The 16,355-nt window shown below is 54.1% G+C and overlaps 1 protein-coding gene across 1 annotated transcript in view; it reads left to right on the forward strand.

The window, feature by feature from the left end:
• The window catches only part of LOC135291577 (zinc finger protein 239-like), a gene marked incomplete at its 3' end in the record, with an annotated part of 45,303 nt that extends 39,838 nt beyond the window's left edge, over window positions 1-5,465 (forward strand). Inside the window, exon 3 of the mRNA XM_064405858.1 lies at window positions 5,060-5,465. Within this exon, the coding sequence (XP_064261928.1) occupies window positions 5,060-5,465 (406 nt within the window). The remainder of the gene's footprint in view (window positions 1-5,059) is intronic.
• Window positions 5,466-16,355: the final 10,890 nt, after the last annotated feature.

Here is a 16,355-nt window from a genome sequence, read left to right on the forward strand (position 1 = left end):
GCAACAGGGTGTCAGGTTGTGTTCTGACTCTGTCAGTGTTGTCTTGCTGTACTGCATTGTTTATTTTATCCTTTTATTTGTTTCCCTAATGAAGAACTGTTATTCCTGATCCCATATTTTTGCCTGGGAGTCCCTTCATTTCAAATTTATAACAATTCAGAGGGAGGGGGTTTACATTTTACATTTTAGGAGAGGCTCCTGCCTTCCTTAGAAGACATCTGTCTTTTCAAACCAACACAGAGAGTGATACAAATCTTTGCTTAATAACTGGTTTTGCTTTAATACAGTTACTTTGAAATCACTTCCTAGTATATTATATAATATTATATGATATATGGTATGTTACAGCTGTTATACCTAGGTGTAAATTCTTCTGATTAACATAATATTGTCTAATCATTACCATAATAGATAATATATATCTACAGAAAGATTTAGGTTTTCCATCCTTAATCCTATATATAGTATATAGAATATATATAAAAAATATACATATAATATACATAATATATAATTATATATATGATATATAGGTTATATATTAAGGTTTGCCATCCTTAATCCTGTGGGACAAATTCTATAAAGGTTTCATTCCACCTTTATAAATCTTTACATACAAAATCTTGAAAGTCTGGGACTGGGATTGGAAACATCTGCTCCAAAGCTCCTCTCACAAGAAGGAGTTTAGAAAGCTTGGAGGTCCTTGCAGGTGTTTGGGGATCTGTGGGGGCTATTGGGGGTCCAATTTACTGCCCAATTAACAGAAGATAACTGCCCTACCTGTGACAGATGGCAAATAGAACACACACATTGTCTTTCAATCCAGAAAAACAGGATTTCAAATTAATAGAATGTAACATAACATTGCTCAAATCTAACAATAATGAAGCTTAACTTTGCTTAATCTTATCAACCCTGAATTTGCATTAAATTAAACATCACAGAATTAAAAATTAATATCTTTTAAAGTTATACATACAGCAAAATTTAACTTATTCTGATGCTCTTAATGGAAATAAGGCAATGAAAAGTTGAACAATCTGCGATTGAAATAACAGCATGATGTATTTACTGGAGGGATTAAAAGCATGTAATAAGTGTGTAATGTTCTTATGTAATTTAGTTTTGAGAGAAGCCCATGGTAGCCACAAATTTTATGCAAGCATAAATTTACTAAGACCTTTTAAAGTGCAGTTTTACTAAAAGAAACAACAATGTGGAATTCAGCAAACTGCCCAGTAAACCAGCAGCTTCTTGAAATTGTATTTAGTGTAATTCCAGATGGTCAATTTACCAGCATTTCTGTTAAAGGACCTCCGGCCAGTGCCGTGGTGGGGGGGCTGGCAGAGCCGCGCCAGGGGCTCGGGGGAACCGCGCCGGGAGCAGCCGAGCCACGCACCCCAAACCGCCCGCGGTTCCCCCTCCTGCCCCAGAGCCTGTGAATGTGCCTCCGTGCCAGAGGGAAGGGGCAGGAGATCTCCCAGTGTATCCCCAGCAGGACGGCGTTGGCAGAGGGGTTGTCCTGCAGCCAGGGGCCATGCTGGGCTGGGAGATGGAGCAGGAGAGAGGGGGAAAGGGGCACTGACTTCCTCCTCACCTGCCTGAGTTTCTCAGGGCATCTTTTGCTTCCTTGCAGTCTTCTCCTCCATTGGGCCAAGTTTTGGTAATGGGAAATCCTGCTTTGGGGGAAAAAAGGGGATGAGCACAGTGCGTCTGAAGGTCCTCTGCCCAAGTCCATCTCTAGAAGTCACCTGGTGTCCATAAAAACCTTCAAAAAGCAGAAGTGAATAAAAAAAAAAAAAAGCCACCAGAAGTGTCCCACTTCCAGTCACATCCCTCTGGGGTTCTGGTGGTCCTCTCTCTCATGGCTGCCAAGGATCCCATAGCACCTGGGCATCCCCCCTCTCCAGGGTCCTGCTTAGGGTTGTTGGGGGGTTTTGGGGTCCCAGGGTCCCTCTCTCCAGCCTTCCCCCAGTCCAGTTACTTGGGGCTCTCTCCTCTCCCCACCGCCCTGTCCTGGTTTAGGGAAATTTGGGAGAAAACCTCCAAAAGGGGTTTCCTCTAGAAAGCAAATTCAAGTAGCCTGTCCCCCAATCAGTTCGGGAAAAGATTTCCTTGGAGAAAAGTGGAAGAAATTGTTTATTTAACAGACAAAACATTCACGAGCACAGCAAATGACCAATATTAAAAAATAAAACGCCTTGCAACTCCAAAAGAGATGATAAACTTAGAAAGTCCCTCTGTGGGCTCTAGCTCTGCTCACTCAGTCTCTTATCAGTTTCTCCAGCACTGGAAATGCTGTGGACCAGGCTCGGGCCACTGAGCCACAGGTGGAGCTGCCAGTGCTCTTCTGGATGTTGAGAGCAGGTTTAAACAGCTCTAAAGTAAAAGAAAAACCACAGTCCAGGGCACTTATCTGCCTCAGAGAGCTAAAAACTAACTAAAACCAAAGGAGAGCCCTGTCCTGCAATCTGTTTGTCCAGGAGCTGGAATATGGAGGAGTGCAGTTTCTAAAAAAACCTGCTCACTTCCTGCCTTCCTTCACTCTCAGAAGCTGCCTTAAAGGTGCAGAACTCATTTCTGGGCTAAACAGATGAAGAGGGTATGAGCATGATCCCAGGTCCAGCCCATCTGGGGGTTTGGGAGTGTCTCTGTCCCTCTGACCCCAATGATGTTTGGACAGGGTCACATCAGGGCTGAGAGGGACAGAGACCCCCAAGCATCCCCTGGGCTGAGAGGGACAGAGACTGCCCTGAGCACCCCCTGGCACAGGGTGAGAGGGAGGGAGACCCCCCAGGCATTCCCTGGAGTGAGAATGATGGAGACCCCCTGAGGAATGGCCTGGGGTGACAGGGACAGGAACAGCCCCCAAAAGCCCCTCCCAAGCATCGGCCAGGGTGAGAGGCAAGAACAGAGCCCCCTGGAGCATCCTCTGGGCACTGGACAAAATAAACTTGGCAGAAATCAAACTTAACTCTGCATAAACCACTTTGATGAATATTTGATTTTCCCACAAGTCACATGTGATGAAAATGCAAACAAATCCCAAACATTAATAAATTGAAAATAGAAGCAATTCTGTGGCAATTCCAAGTTCCATTGGTTCCTGCACAGCTCCAGCTCAGCTGCTGGCAGGTTCCCATAAAAAAGTGGAAATTTGGCAAAATACAGATTATTAAAAGGAAGAGAAAGCACTGTGGGGCTTTGTCAAGGGTGACAGGGATGAAGAGAATAATGATTCTCACATTTGGCAAAGCCCCTAAGCCTGTGAATTTGGCATTTATTCAGGAATTTAGCTACTTGAGCTGGGCTTCTTGTGGGACTTTTAGCAGCCTTGTGTTCCTCACCTTGGGGTCAATGAACCTTGTCAGCCTCTCTGGTATCATTTGCTCCCTTTCCTCCAGTGTTTTTAAGAAACTTTTCAAGGAAGGACAACAAAAGATTTTCTTTCCACTGGCCACCCAGCCACCAACAGCCTTTTTCCTCATCAGTTCTCCCAAATGTCGCTCAGATGAAGCTGCGTCCAAGTTTCCAAGGGTTCCTCCAGAAAGAACCACAGCCTCTTCAGAGGAGGGAACCATGTTGTTGTCAAAGGCACTTGGGGAAAGACAACAGTGCCTAAACTCACTGTGCCAAAATAATGTTGCAATCTGGTTAAGAAATTTGTCAGAGAGATGCTTCTGCCCCAATTAAGGTGCTAATGAAACCAAATCCAAAGTGGATTTTATTGAACAGTAAATGTGAGGTAAAGAGAAATGGAAAAAAGAGAAAAAGAAAGAAGAGCGGGTACGGCAAGGGAGTGACAGGGACAGAGACCTCCCCTGAGTCAGGGCAAGTGTGACATTGTTCCCTGTGTGTGTGGCCTTCCCGGGGTGAGTGTTTTACACCTGAGCCAGTTTGGGTAAGGGGGGTGGTGTTCACCCCCCGAGCAGGGATTACCCCACTGTTTCAGGTTGCAGTGCAAGATGTAACCAAATGCATGTTTTCCATCACCATCTTCACAAACTGTTATAAACAGGTGGGGCAGTGTTCTTTATCTCTTCCATGACTCAGCCCTGATAACGCCCTCCAGGGGCTCTCTTCTGTGAATGGGCCATTGAGTGTCCCTGCAGGACTGGTAAAATGACATCATCCCATTGTGGGATGCTCCGCCCAGGGGGAGGAGCCAAGCATTCCTACCTGGATATAAGCGGAGGCTTCTGACACCAGGAGCACCTTGCCTGCTGGATTCCTAGAGGACAAGAGCTCCATCACCACCACTGGACCTTCAGAGGAAGACCAGACCCTTCTCCAGGATCACTGCCTTGACAGAATCACGATCATCACTGCAACAGGACTGCAGCCACCATTTAATGGGACTGCTACCACCACCCTGACCAACAGGGTGGCAGGTTATATCCTGACTGTGTCAGTTTAAGGCAGTGTTTCTGTATCATTGTCTTGATCTTAATTTTCTTGTTAAATTGTAATTCTGGCTTAAAATCTCCCCCTGGTTTGACCTCAAGCCAGTACAGAACTCAATGCACTCATCTCTTGTTTTCCTCCCAAAACAGAAATTTACATCCCAAACCCACTGCCAGATGGAGGAGAAGGCTTCAAGGAAGAGGAAGATGCCCCGAGACACTCAGGCAGGTGAGGAGGAAGTCAGGGCGCCTTTCCTTATCTCTCCTGCTCCATCTCCCAGCCCAGCACAGCCCAAGGCTGCAGGACAGCCCCACTGCCAATGCCGTCCTGCCAGGGATGCACTGGGAGGATTCTCTTCCCCTTCCCTCTGGCACAGAGGGAAATCCCATCGTCTCCTTGCCCTGCCTTCCTCAGACAAGCTGAGAATAGAGACCAGGGAGGACAAATCCCCATGGCAGAACCTCATGGAAGAGGCAGATTTGAGCGGCTCCATGGCACAGGAATCTAACAAGGAGGAAAATTCCCTGAGATCCCGCAGGAGGAGGGGCTTCAAACCCAGCCCAGTGTGCTCTGAGGAGGAAAGATCCACCCTGTGCCAGGAAGGTGGACAGAGCTTCAGCCAGGGATCAGAGCTGGTGGTCCAGGAGCAGCTTCCTGATGGGGAGAAGCCCTACAAGTGCTTGGAGTGTGGGAAGAGCTTCAGGCAGAGCAGCACCCTGATCAGCCACCAGATGATCCACACTGGGGAATGGGCCTACAAGTGTGGGGAGTGTGGGAAGGGCTTCAGCTGCAGCTCAGAACTTGTCAGGCATCAACGCATCCACACTGGGGAGAGGCCCTACGAGTGTCCCGAGTGTGGGAAGAGGTTTCACATGAGCTCCAATCTCCTCCAGCACCAGTGGATTCACACAGATGAGAGGCCCTTCCGCTGCTCTGACTGCGGGAAGGGCTTCAACCGCAACTCCCACCTTGTCACCCACCAGCGTATCCATACCCGGGAGAGGCCCTACGAGTGTCCCCAGTGTGGGAAGAGCTTCAGACAGAGCTCTCATTTGAGCAGACACCAACACAGTCACCAGTAAGGGAAGACATGCAAATGCTGCAACTGCAGGAAGAGCTTTGGACACTGCTCCAACTTCATCCCCCATGGGAGAACCACGTTTGGAAGAGCCCTGGTGATACGTGTTCACTGTGATCCATGCTGGGAAGACACCTGTTCGTTTTCCTGCCCCTGCCAATGACATGATGTGAGCCTGAAGAACATGAGGGTCTGGCCAGGGCTGTGTCATTACATTCACTCCGACCTCAGGTCATTGCCAGGGGCAGGAAAGGGACTCTCTCTCTCTATCTCCTCCTGAGGAGAAGGGTGTCCTTTGCAGGCAGGAGGAAATTATGGCTGGGAAAACACAGTCAGTTGTGTTGTAGTTTTCCCTTTTTTATAACCCTTCTGTTGTCAATATTGTTTCTGTTCCTGTTTGTTCTTTATCTCGTTGCTGTTCCAAATAAATTGTTCTTATCCCAGCCCACGATCTTTGCCTTTTGTGCTTTCCATGGGAGGTGGGAGGGCAGCGAGCGGCAGCGTGGTTGTAGCAGGAGCAGGACATTGGGGAATCCCATTCCTAAACCCCAGCCTGTGGAAACCGAGCATCCCAGCTGGTCCCAGCCCTGGTGGCCATGGCAACAGCCTTGGGAGCGGGTCCCTGGCTGGGGCTGGGGGAACCTCTTCCCTCTGGTGCCCAGGGACAGGACTGGAGGGAACGGCTGCAGCTGAGTCGGGGCAGGCTCAGGTTGGATCTCAGGAAAAGGTTTTTCCCCAGAGGCTGCTGGGGCACTGCCCAGGCTCCCCAGGGAAGGCTCCCAGCTCCAGGGCTCTCTGAGCTCCAGCAGCGTTTGGACAGCGCTGCCAGGCCCAGGCTGGCATTGTTGGGGTGTCCTGTGCAGGGCCAGCAGTTGGACTCCAGGATCCTGATGGGTCCCTCCCAGCTCAGCCAGTTCTCTGGATCTGGGATCCCATGACCCATAGCAACAGGGTCCTGGAGATGGTTGCCTCCTAAGGATCAGATTTGTCACAGGCCCTCAAAGGGGTTCCATGGGGACTTTCCAAATGTCTCCAGGCTGTTCAAGAGCTGGAATGTCATAGGCAGAGACAGGGACTCCATGGACACCTCCCAGGGGTTTCTGGGGATCGTAAAGAGCCCTGTGGTCAGAGGCAGTCACAGCCATTCCATGGTGACATCCCAGGGAACCTTGGGCTGCAAAGGCACCAATCTGTCACAGGCACTCACAGGGGCTCCCCGGTGACATTCCAGGAGTCCCCAGGCTGCCAAAGAGCCAGGATGTCCCAGACACTCCCAGGGGTTCCTGTCATGGGCACAGTGGGAGCTTCAGGCAAAGCTTCATTTCTTTATTGGAGAAACTCCTGTTGAGACATGAAGTGGAGAAATTACTTCCAACAGCCACCATGGAACCTCAAATCCCTGCAGGACCCCTAGACTTCTAAAATTCCTTCTAATAGAGGAGACTGGGAGAGGCTGCATCCAATCCCAGCCCCAGGGTTTGTCAAAGGTTTATGTATAAAAGATTGGAGAGGTGGAATTGAACCTTAATGCAATTTGTCCCACACGATTAACGATGGAATACCAGATAAATTTATATAAATACAGCCCTGATGGATTGTGATCATGATTAGTCAGAAAGGTCTTAACCGCAGTACTGGAATTATAACAGTTATTAGAATATAGTGCTCCAGGAAGCTATTTTGAAGTCAACAGAGCCTTGCTGGAGTTGTTGGAGCGCACTGCAGGCAGAGCCTCCTGCTCCAGCAGGAACTGCCTTTCCTGTGCCAGGAGCAGGGCAGGTCCCGCTGCAGGAAAAGCCCCAGGCCAGCCCCAGCACAGGGAAGGGCTCGGGCACAAGGGCAGAGTGCCGTGCTGGGAGCTGTGCCAGGCAGAGCCTGAGGCACCAAAGGCACCTTGGCAGCAGCAGCTGCTTGCAGGCCATGGCCAGAAGCCTCCCTTGGCAGCCCGGCCTGGTGGCCAGCACTGCAGAGCTGCTGCCTCAGGGCTCATTTCTGCCTGGGCTCTGAAAAGCCACTTCTGCTCCAGGAGCCTGCCTGGGAAGCCATTGGCCCCAGCACCTTGGGCACAAGATATGAATGACAAAACTCTTCATGCCAGCAGAGACAAGGCAGGGGCAGAGGAAAGGGGAGAGCCAGGCCCAGGGCACAGGGCTGCCATGGTGATGGCTGTGAGGTCACTGCCCCTGCAGCAGCCTGGCTGCCCTCAGCAGACATTCTGGCCAAAAGCATTGTGAGGGCACCCAGCACAGCAGAGAACCCACACAACAGGAAATCTGTCCTTGGGGATGAGGGGGTTTTACTGTGTCAGGCTGCACAAAGGTCCTGCTCTTGTGGAATTCCTGGGGTTGGGAATCCACTTTTCTGGGAAAACAGTTGCAGTTTTGTGCCACTCTCATAATTGGAAAATATTTCCTCGTTTTAACAAAAGTAAATCCACCCTCATTCAGTTTAAAGACATTGACCCCTGTTCTGTCACTGCAAGATTTGGGAGAAAATAACTTTGACCACTTTTTTTCTATTTTCACAGACCTTGAAGAGGACCCAAAAATCTCCCAAGATGGGGTTTGGAGGCCTCATCACATAACCAGGATGTAGAGTCTGATAGCTCTGGGCCCAGTGGTGTGGAGACTGAGGACAGAACAGGAGTAGTCTGAGAGGGCTGGAAGGGTGGTTTCAGAGAGGCTGTAGCTTTTCTTCAAAGAGGATATAAGCATGAGAAGGCAATAATGGCACCAAGGGCACCTGGGGAGGCCCAGACTGGACAGCAGGAGAAAGGAATTTCCCTGCCAGGGCAGGGCTGTGGTGCAACACGTCCCCCAGAAGGAGCCTGGAGCAGCCCAAGGCTTTGTGTGGGCAGGCAGAGGCAGGCAGGAGGCAGAGCTGCCAGCAAAGGAAGGGGCCAGCCAGGTGGGGCAGCCGGGGGATGACGACAGCCTGCAGGGACACAGGCGCAGGGCAGGGACACCGTAGGACAGCCTGGGCTGCAGAGGGCACAGGGATGGGCAGCAGCTGCAAGGCCCTGACAGAGCCAACTTGGGCAGCACTTTGGCCATGGAAGACAGAAAGAGCACCAATGCCCCAGATGGTCATTAAAGTCCTTGTGCTGTGTCTGTGCTGCTGAGCTGGGCCGGGCTCCTGGCCCAGAGGCAGCTCCTGGCAAGGGCAGCGCTGCAGAGAGACAGCTCTGGCCAGGAGCAGCTCCTGTGCACAGCCCAGCAGGGCTGGGGCACTGCCAGGGCAGCTCAGGGACACCAGCAGGGCACAGCCAGAGCTGACAGCGGCTCAGCACTGACAGGGGCTGGGGGATGTCCCCGAGGGGGCTGTGTCACAGCGGCACCTCTGTGGCTGTGTCCTAGAGGCACAGAGCAGCTGTGATGTCAGCAAGGGGCTGTGTGGCAGCACAGAGTGGGCTGTGTGAGGTCACAGGTTGGGCTGTGACACCACAGAGTTTGTTGTGTGAGGTCACTGAGCAGCTACAGCATCATAGAGGACACTGTGTGACAGCACAGAGTGGGCTGTGACATCATGGCATGGCTGTATGACATCATAGGGCAGGCTGTGAGGTCAAAGTGTGTGCTGTGACATTAGAGAGTGGCAGCATGACATAACAGAGAGGTTTTTGTGACATCACTGAGGGGGTTGTGACATCACAGAGCTGTCTGTGACATCATGGAGTAGGGTATGAGGCCATAGAGCAGATCCAGACGTAACAGCTGGTGGCTCTGTGACATCAGCGAGTGGGTTGTGACATCACTAGGTGGCTGTGTAACATCCTAGAGAAGACTGTGACATCACAGAACAGACTGTGACATCACAAAGCAACTTTCTGACATCACAGAGTCTTCTGGGACATCACAATGCAGCTGCATGACATTCCAGGGTGACATCCCAGAATTGGCTCTGTGAGAAAACAAGGGTGCTGTATGACATCCCAGAGTGGACTGTGACATCACAGGTGGCTGTGTTACATCATAGGGTGCTCTGTGACATCACAGGATGCTGTATGAGATCACAGGTGGCTGTGTGACATCCAAGGGGCTGTGTGACATCACAGGGTGGCTGCTTGTCCCTGCTCAGCAGCCTGGCGGGGGCCGCCCCATGGTGCTGCCCTTGGCATTGCACATCCCCACATGCCAGAGCCCATCCCGGGAAGAGCCCTGAGCAAGGAGGGAGGGACAGGATGTGCCTTGCCAGGGGCTGGGGCTCAGGCCTTGGCCCTTTGCATTCCTGAAACACATCCAGGTTTATTCAGCACCAGAGACACCTTTGCCTTGTTTGTCCCCAGCTGTCATCACTGCCTCCAGTGTTCTGCTGTGCCTGGAACCTGGGGACACTTTCTCAGTCGTGTCCCTCAGTGGGACCCATTAAAACTTCAAGAAACTTTGGAGTTTAAATTTAACTTTGAGTTCTGGAGAAGTTTTTTGAAGGCTCTCTCAGGGACTGAGTCTGATGTAAACAACACCTAAGTCCCAAGAGGGTCATTAAAGTCCTTGTGCTGTGTCTGTGCTGCTGAGCTTTAAAGGAACAGCTCTTCCCAGGACCAGCTTCTCTCCCAGCCCAGCAGGGCTGAGGGCTCTGCCTGCAGGCACTGAGGGGACAGGAGCCTGGCAGAGACAGGCTGAGGAAGTCATTGAGATGAAACTTCACTGGGGCAAAGATCTTCACAGCCCTCCACATGGTGAGTCAGTGGATGCAGGGCAATGTCCTCTGTGCTCCTGGAGGGATCTCCTGAAGCCAGCACACCCCACAGCCTGGGGGATGTGCCAGGAGGACTCTCCCAATTTCTCTGTGGCAGGGGAGCAGGAGGAGAATGAGGATGTGCTGCAGAGCGGAGCTGCCCTGGGCACCATCAGAGGGACAGGGCAGGACGGCTCCTGCTGCCAGGGATGGCTGCGGGGTCTGAAGCTGGGGCTGCAGCCAGGGCTGCCCAGGGCTGTCCTGCAGAGCAGGTCCTGCAGCCCTCAGGGCTCTCGGCCAGCCCAGGGGATGTGCCACCTGCCAGGGGCAGCTCTCAGCCTGCCTGGCAGCTCCCCATGGACACTGCAGGGGAGCTGTGGGGGCAAGGAGTGACTCCTGCCAGGGCAGGTCCTGCTGCTGTGGAGAGGCTGCTGTGTGGGCCAGGGCTGCTCAGAGCTCCAGCTCATGCCCAGCTCATTCCTGAGGGGACTTTTCATGAGCTCATTCAGGGCAGGGGTTTCCTGCTTGGGTCTCTGCTTTCCTGAATCTGTGCTCCCACTTTTCCCTGGCTCAGCTTGGTGGCAAGGGAAACTCAGCTGTGCAGGGCAGAACAGGGGCTGAGGCTCTTAAACCATCACCCTGAGTTTTCCTGGGAACCTCAGCAAGTGCCCCCCCCGCTCCCCAGCCTTCAGGCCCATCCAGCATCACCTTTCCAAGGTGCCCAGGCTGGGGGAGCTGTTCTTTAATCCCTGCAGCCCTGAGCAGCTGCAGGGCAGAGCTGGCCCAGGGGCTGGGCTGGGCTCTGGCAGCTCTGGCAGGGAAGGAGCCCGGGGCCACAGGAGCAGCTCGGGCTGGCACAGCTCCAGCAGCAGAGCCGTGGGCAGGGAGGGAGGGAGGCAGTGCTGAGGGAAGCCCTGCTGCAGGGCAGATGTGGCACTGCCAGCCCTGCCCTGCAGGGCAGACACTGCCCTGAGCAGCACAGCCCTCGTGTCCCCTCCCAGCCAGCACAGCCCTCAGCCCGGGGCTCGGGGCCCTCAGTCCCTCCTGTGCTGGCAGAGCAGCCCCAGAGATGAAGGGCATCTCTCCTGCCATGTGCCCATTCCTGCTGACAGGGCCTGAGGGCCACTGCCCTGCCCTGGTGCTGCCCGGCAGGGGCTGTGCAGGGCTGGGCAGGGAAAGGCTTTTCCTCAGGCCTGGCTCTCTCTCTCCTTGCCTTGCCCAGGTGCTCCTGGCATTGCTGAGGGGCTCTCTGGGATGGCAGTTCCAGCTGCAGGGTCAGGCTTGGGCTCCTCCTGTGCAGGCTGAGCTCAGCACTGGGGTGTCCCAGCTCCCTGTGCCCGGGGAGCTCTGGGCAGGGCAGGCTGGCAATGAGCCAACTCTCCTCAAGCAGTGCCATGGACAGGACCCTTGGTGTGTCCTTGGGATGCCATCCAAGCTGTGAGCTGCCTCCAGGGGACACTGAGGGAGAGGAGTGTCCTTGGCCAGAGTGGGGCTGAGACTCTGAGGAAGGCTGAGCCAGTTTGCTCTGCTGTGGGTCCCTCTGCTCTCAGCTGTGTCAGGCTGATTTCCAGGGCAGCACAGGGACTCCCCTGGATCTCAGAAATGGCAGCTGGGGACAGATGGGGTGACAGAGCAGCTCCCCTCACCCTTCACTGAGTCACAGCCACTGCTCTTGCATTGCTCAGTTCTCTCTGATCTCCATGGGCACAGCAGGAAACCCTCTCAAACTGCCTTTGGCTGTCACCATTCCTTAGCCCTGGGACAGGAGATGCAGCAGAGCTCCTCTGCCTCAGGACCAGTTTAGGCTGATGAAATCCAAGCCCAGGACTGGCCCCTGTCCCTGTTCCCATGACCCCACTGCTGCAGAGCAGAGCTGACCCCTCGGTGTCCATGGGCCCTTCTCATCACAGCAACAGGGCCAGATCCCAGCAGAGCTCCAGGCACAGGGCTGAAGGAAGGGCTCTGAGAAAAGGAAAATTGGATGGCACAGAGCAGCAGGGGCAGAACTGGGAGAAAGGGCTTGAACACTGTTTAGCAAAGTCAGCCCTGACTCGTCACTGTGTCCTCCTTGAACAGGACTGCATGGCCAGCCACAGGAAATGTCCAACAGCAGCTCCATCAGGCACTTCCTCCTGCTGGCATTGGCAGACACGCGGCAGCTGCAGCTCCTACACTTCTGCCTCTTGCTGGGCATCTCCCTGGCTGCCCTCCTGGCCAACGGCCTCATCATCAGCGCCGTAGCCTGCGGCCACCACCTGCACACGCCCATGTTCTTCTTCCTGCTCAACCTGGCCCTCAGCGACCTGGGCTCCATCTGCACCACTGTCCCCAAAGCCATGCACAATTCCCTCTGGGACACCAGGAACATCTCCTACACAGGATGTGCTGCACAGGTCTTTCTGATTTTCTTCTTCCTTGGAGCAGAGCTTGCCCTCCTGACCATCATGTGCTACGACCGCTACGTGTCCATCTGCAAACCCCTGCACTACGGGACCCTCCTGGGCAGCAGAGCTTGTGCCCACATGGCAGCAGCTGCCTGGGCCAGTGCCTTTCTCAATTCTGTCTTACATACAATCAGTACGTTTTCTCTGCCCCTGTGCCATGGCAATGCCCTGGGCCAGTTCTTCTGTGAAATCCCACAGATCCTCAAGCTCTCCTGCTCACACTCGAATCACAGGGAACTTGGTCTCATGGTTGTTAGCTCCTGTTTAGGTTTTGGCTGTTTTGTGTTCATTGTTTTCTCCTATGTGCAGATCTTCAGGGCTGTGCTGAGGATCCCCTCTGAGCAGGGACGGCACAAAGCCTTTTCCACCTGCCTTCCTCACCTGGCCGTGGTCTCCCTGTTCCTCAGCACTGCAGTGTTTGCCCATGTGAAGCCTCCCTCCATCTCTTCCCCATCCCTGGATCTAGCCCTGTCAGTTCTGTACTTGGTGGTGCCTCCAGCATTGAACCCCCTCATCTACAGCCTGAGGAACCAGGAGCTCAAGGAAACAGTGGGAAGACTGATGACTGGATGCTTTTCGGGAACGTTAAAGTGCTGGAAAATAACTGCAAATCATTTGCAATAAAAATTATCTTTGATACTTTTTGTTGGTTTCATTTTGGAGATTCTTTTTCTCTGTTTTACTTTTTTCATATTGTTATCAATGATAAGTCATGGTTTGTGCCATAACTCATCTTGTTTCTCTCCACCTTCCCTGTGGCCACAGACAGCATCAATGAGAGGCTGCACTCTCTGTGGCTTTATAGGAAATAAAGGAGCACCGAGCACAGTTTTCTGCAGAGATGCCCTTTGGTTGCCTTCTCTGGAGCTGCAGCAGCAATGTCTGTGTGCAGAGCTGGGGCAGATCAGTGCTGGCCCAGCAGCTGTGCCCAGCAGCAGCAGCAGCACTTGGTGTTGCCAGTGCTGCTGCCGTGGCCCTGCCCCGCTGCCCTGGTGGCCCTGGTGTTGCTGCAGGGCCTGAGTGCTCTCGGGGCCGGGCACAGTCCTGGGGGTGGCAGTGCCGGGGCTGCAGCAGGGACAGGCCATGGGCACTGCTGGGGCAGCGCTGACGCCTCAGGCCAGGCCCTGGGGGCTCCAGGCTCCTTGCCCAGGCTCTCTCAAGAACACGGCCAGGCCAATACTCAGCACAGAAAAGCCCCAGGCTGAGCAGCCCCAGGCTGGCCGTGGGCAGGCTGGGGGCAAACAGCATGGCTGGGGCTCTGCAAGGGCCCTGGGGGAGACGGGAAGGAGCAGCAGAGCAGGGGCTGATCCATCCCCAGTGCGCTGCACAGCCCAGGGCAGCGTCCCAGAGCGTCCTGATGGAGCTGCCAACAACATCCCCCCTCTGCAGCCCTGGCCTCTCCCCCAGCTCACACAGGTGCCGCATCCTTGCAGGCACAGCCACGGCAGCACTGGCTCAGGAGCCCCTGTTTGCATTGCACAGAGCAGGCAGGAGCAGCCCCATGCTGCTGCTGTGGGGACATGAACCTGAGGGAGCACAAATGCCATCAGCCCCTGGGGCCAGCAAGGGCTGGGGGACACCAGGGAAACCACTCAGCTTTGTCCTAGCCTCTGCAGTCAGCCAGAAAGTTTGTTCCCATTAGCTGGGAGATTCCTCTTCCACTGCAGATGCTATTACTCAGAGCCAGGGCTGCCTGACAGCCACCCCCAAACTGCCCTCAGCATTTCCTTGGCTTCACCTTTGCTTTTTTTCCCCCTTTGTTTTTGTACCAAATTCTTCCTCTTGCCACGCCCTGTTCCCTGCCCTGCAAACAGCCCATCCCTGTTTGCCCTTTCCTCTCTGGCCCCACTCCCCACTGCAGTTCCTGACTTGGCACCATGGGAATGTCCCTTGGGGAGCAGGATCATCCTCCAATGCTGCAGGAATTGTCTGCAGGCTCCTGCAGTGCCTGGTGCTGCTCCCTTGCCAGAGGCACCCCAGGCCAGGGGGGCACATCTGGGCTGCTGTGTCTGCCTGTGGGGCTCCCTGTTCTGGGCAATGAGGAGGAGCTGCAGAGGCTCTGCAGGTCTGACAGGATGGGCTTTGGGCCTAGGAGGAGAAGCTGAGGCGCCTGGGCTGCTGGAGCTTCTGAAGAGGAGGCCCAGGGCTCTTTGTGCAACTGCTGCAAGGGTGGTTTCAGAGAATCCCAGAATCAGCAAGGTTGGAAAAGACCTTGGAGATCATCAAGTCCAACCTGTGCCCTGACACCACCTTGTCTCCCTGAAGCCTCCTCTTCTCCAGGATAAACAACTCCAGCTCCCTCAGCCTCTCTTCACAGGACTTTTGCTCCAGACCCCTCACCAGCCTTGTTGCCCTTCTCTGGACACACTCCAGCCCCTCCACGTTCTTGCTAAATTTGGGGTCCCAGAACTGGACACAGCACCCGAGGTGCTGCCCAACCAGCGCCCAGCACAGGGGAAGAATTGCTCTCCTGGTCCTGCTGGTGACACCATTCCTGGTCCATAGGAGTGCCAGGGGTTGGATGAGGGAAATGGTCGGGAGGGGGCAGGAGACACAGTCTGATTGACTCTCAGCCATGAAGGGTCTTGATTTTCATACCTATTCAGTCTGCATTAGAAGGTGCTGGGGGTCAATATCAACTGGACATTGCTTATATCAATCTATAAACAGGAAAAAAAATTAAACAGAACAAACTGTTCTCTCTGCATTGTTTTCAAGACAGTATATTCACTTTGAATACACTTCAGATATCTGTCTAATTAATTACAAAAAACTTGAAAACTTCTGTTATTCCAAATGGCTTTTCTTCTTTGGGCATGTTGAACAAATGTTTATGAGCTTTTCTCACTGAATTCCTGAACTGAAGAGCTCAAGAAAGAAGAGGACTCTGGAGTAGGAAAATTCATCATCAACCTCCAAGTGGCTGAGGATCCATCCCCATCAGAGCAGCAATGAACAGCAATGGGCACAGCTTTGTGGCTACCCCAGCTTTGGGATGGGCCCTGGGCCTGGAGCAGGAGCAGCTCTTGAGGGCCCCAAGGCCGGGGCTCTTGAGCTGCCCTGGGCACATGGGATGGCAGCAGGGGCTGCAGAGCTCTCAGCACCTGAGCCAGAGGGGAGCAGGGCAGGCAGGGAGCCTCCTTTGCCCTTGCCCAGCACCTTCCCCCATGGCTGGGGCTGAGTCCTGTGTGAGCTGCAGCTGCTGCTGTGCCCTTGGCAGGGGCTGAGGCCGTGGGGCCAGTGGCCAGAGCAGCCTGGGCTGAGCAGAGCTGTGGGGCCAGAGCCGGCTGGGCTGGGCTGGGGAGAGGCCCTTGGTGCTGCCCAGAGCTCAGGGCAGCTGGCAGAGCTTGCAGGGAGCTGGGCTGGGCTCAGAGAGCCTGCCCCAGAAACCATCAGTGTCTATCTCAGCCTGGCTGGGCGTGCAGGGGCAGGACTCAGCCCAGGCCGTGTGGGGCAGGGCCAGCGCCTGTGCAAGGCATTGAAAAGAGGCAAGTGCCCCAGAGAGGAGGCTGCTCTGTGCCCTTGGGGGCACGGACAGAGCAGGGAGGGGGCCCAGGACATTTGTCAGTGCCAGCCTCTGTGCCCAGCCCTTGGCAGCCCTGGCTGCTGAGGCCAGCTTTGGCCTGGGCTGAGTTTGGCTGTGGCCCAGCTCCATCCTCCTGCGGGGCTCAGGGCCTGTTCCCGGCCATGTCCAGCCCTGGCCGGCCTCTCTGCTGGCCCAGAGGCCGGCAGAGCCCGGGCCAGGGCTGTCT

Source organism: Passer domesticus, assembly GCF_036417665.1.
Source record: "Passer domesticus isolate bPasDom1 chromosome 8 unlocalized genomic scaffold, bPasDom1.hap1 SUPER_8_unloc_1, whole genome shotgun sequence".
Classification (NCBI taxonomy): Eukaryota; Metazoa; Chordata; class Aves; order Passeriformes; family Passeridae; genus Passer; species Passer domesticus.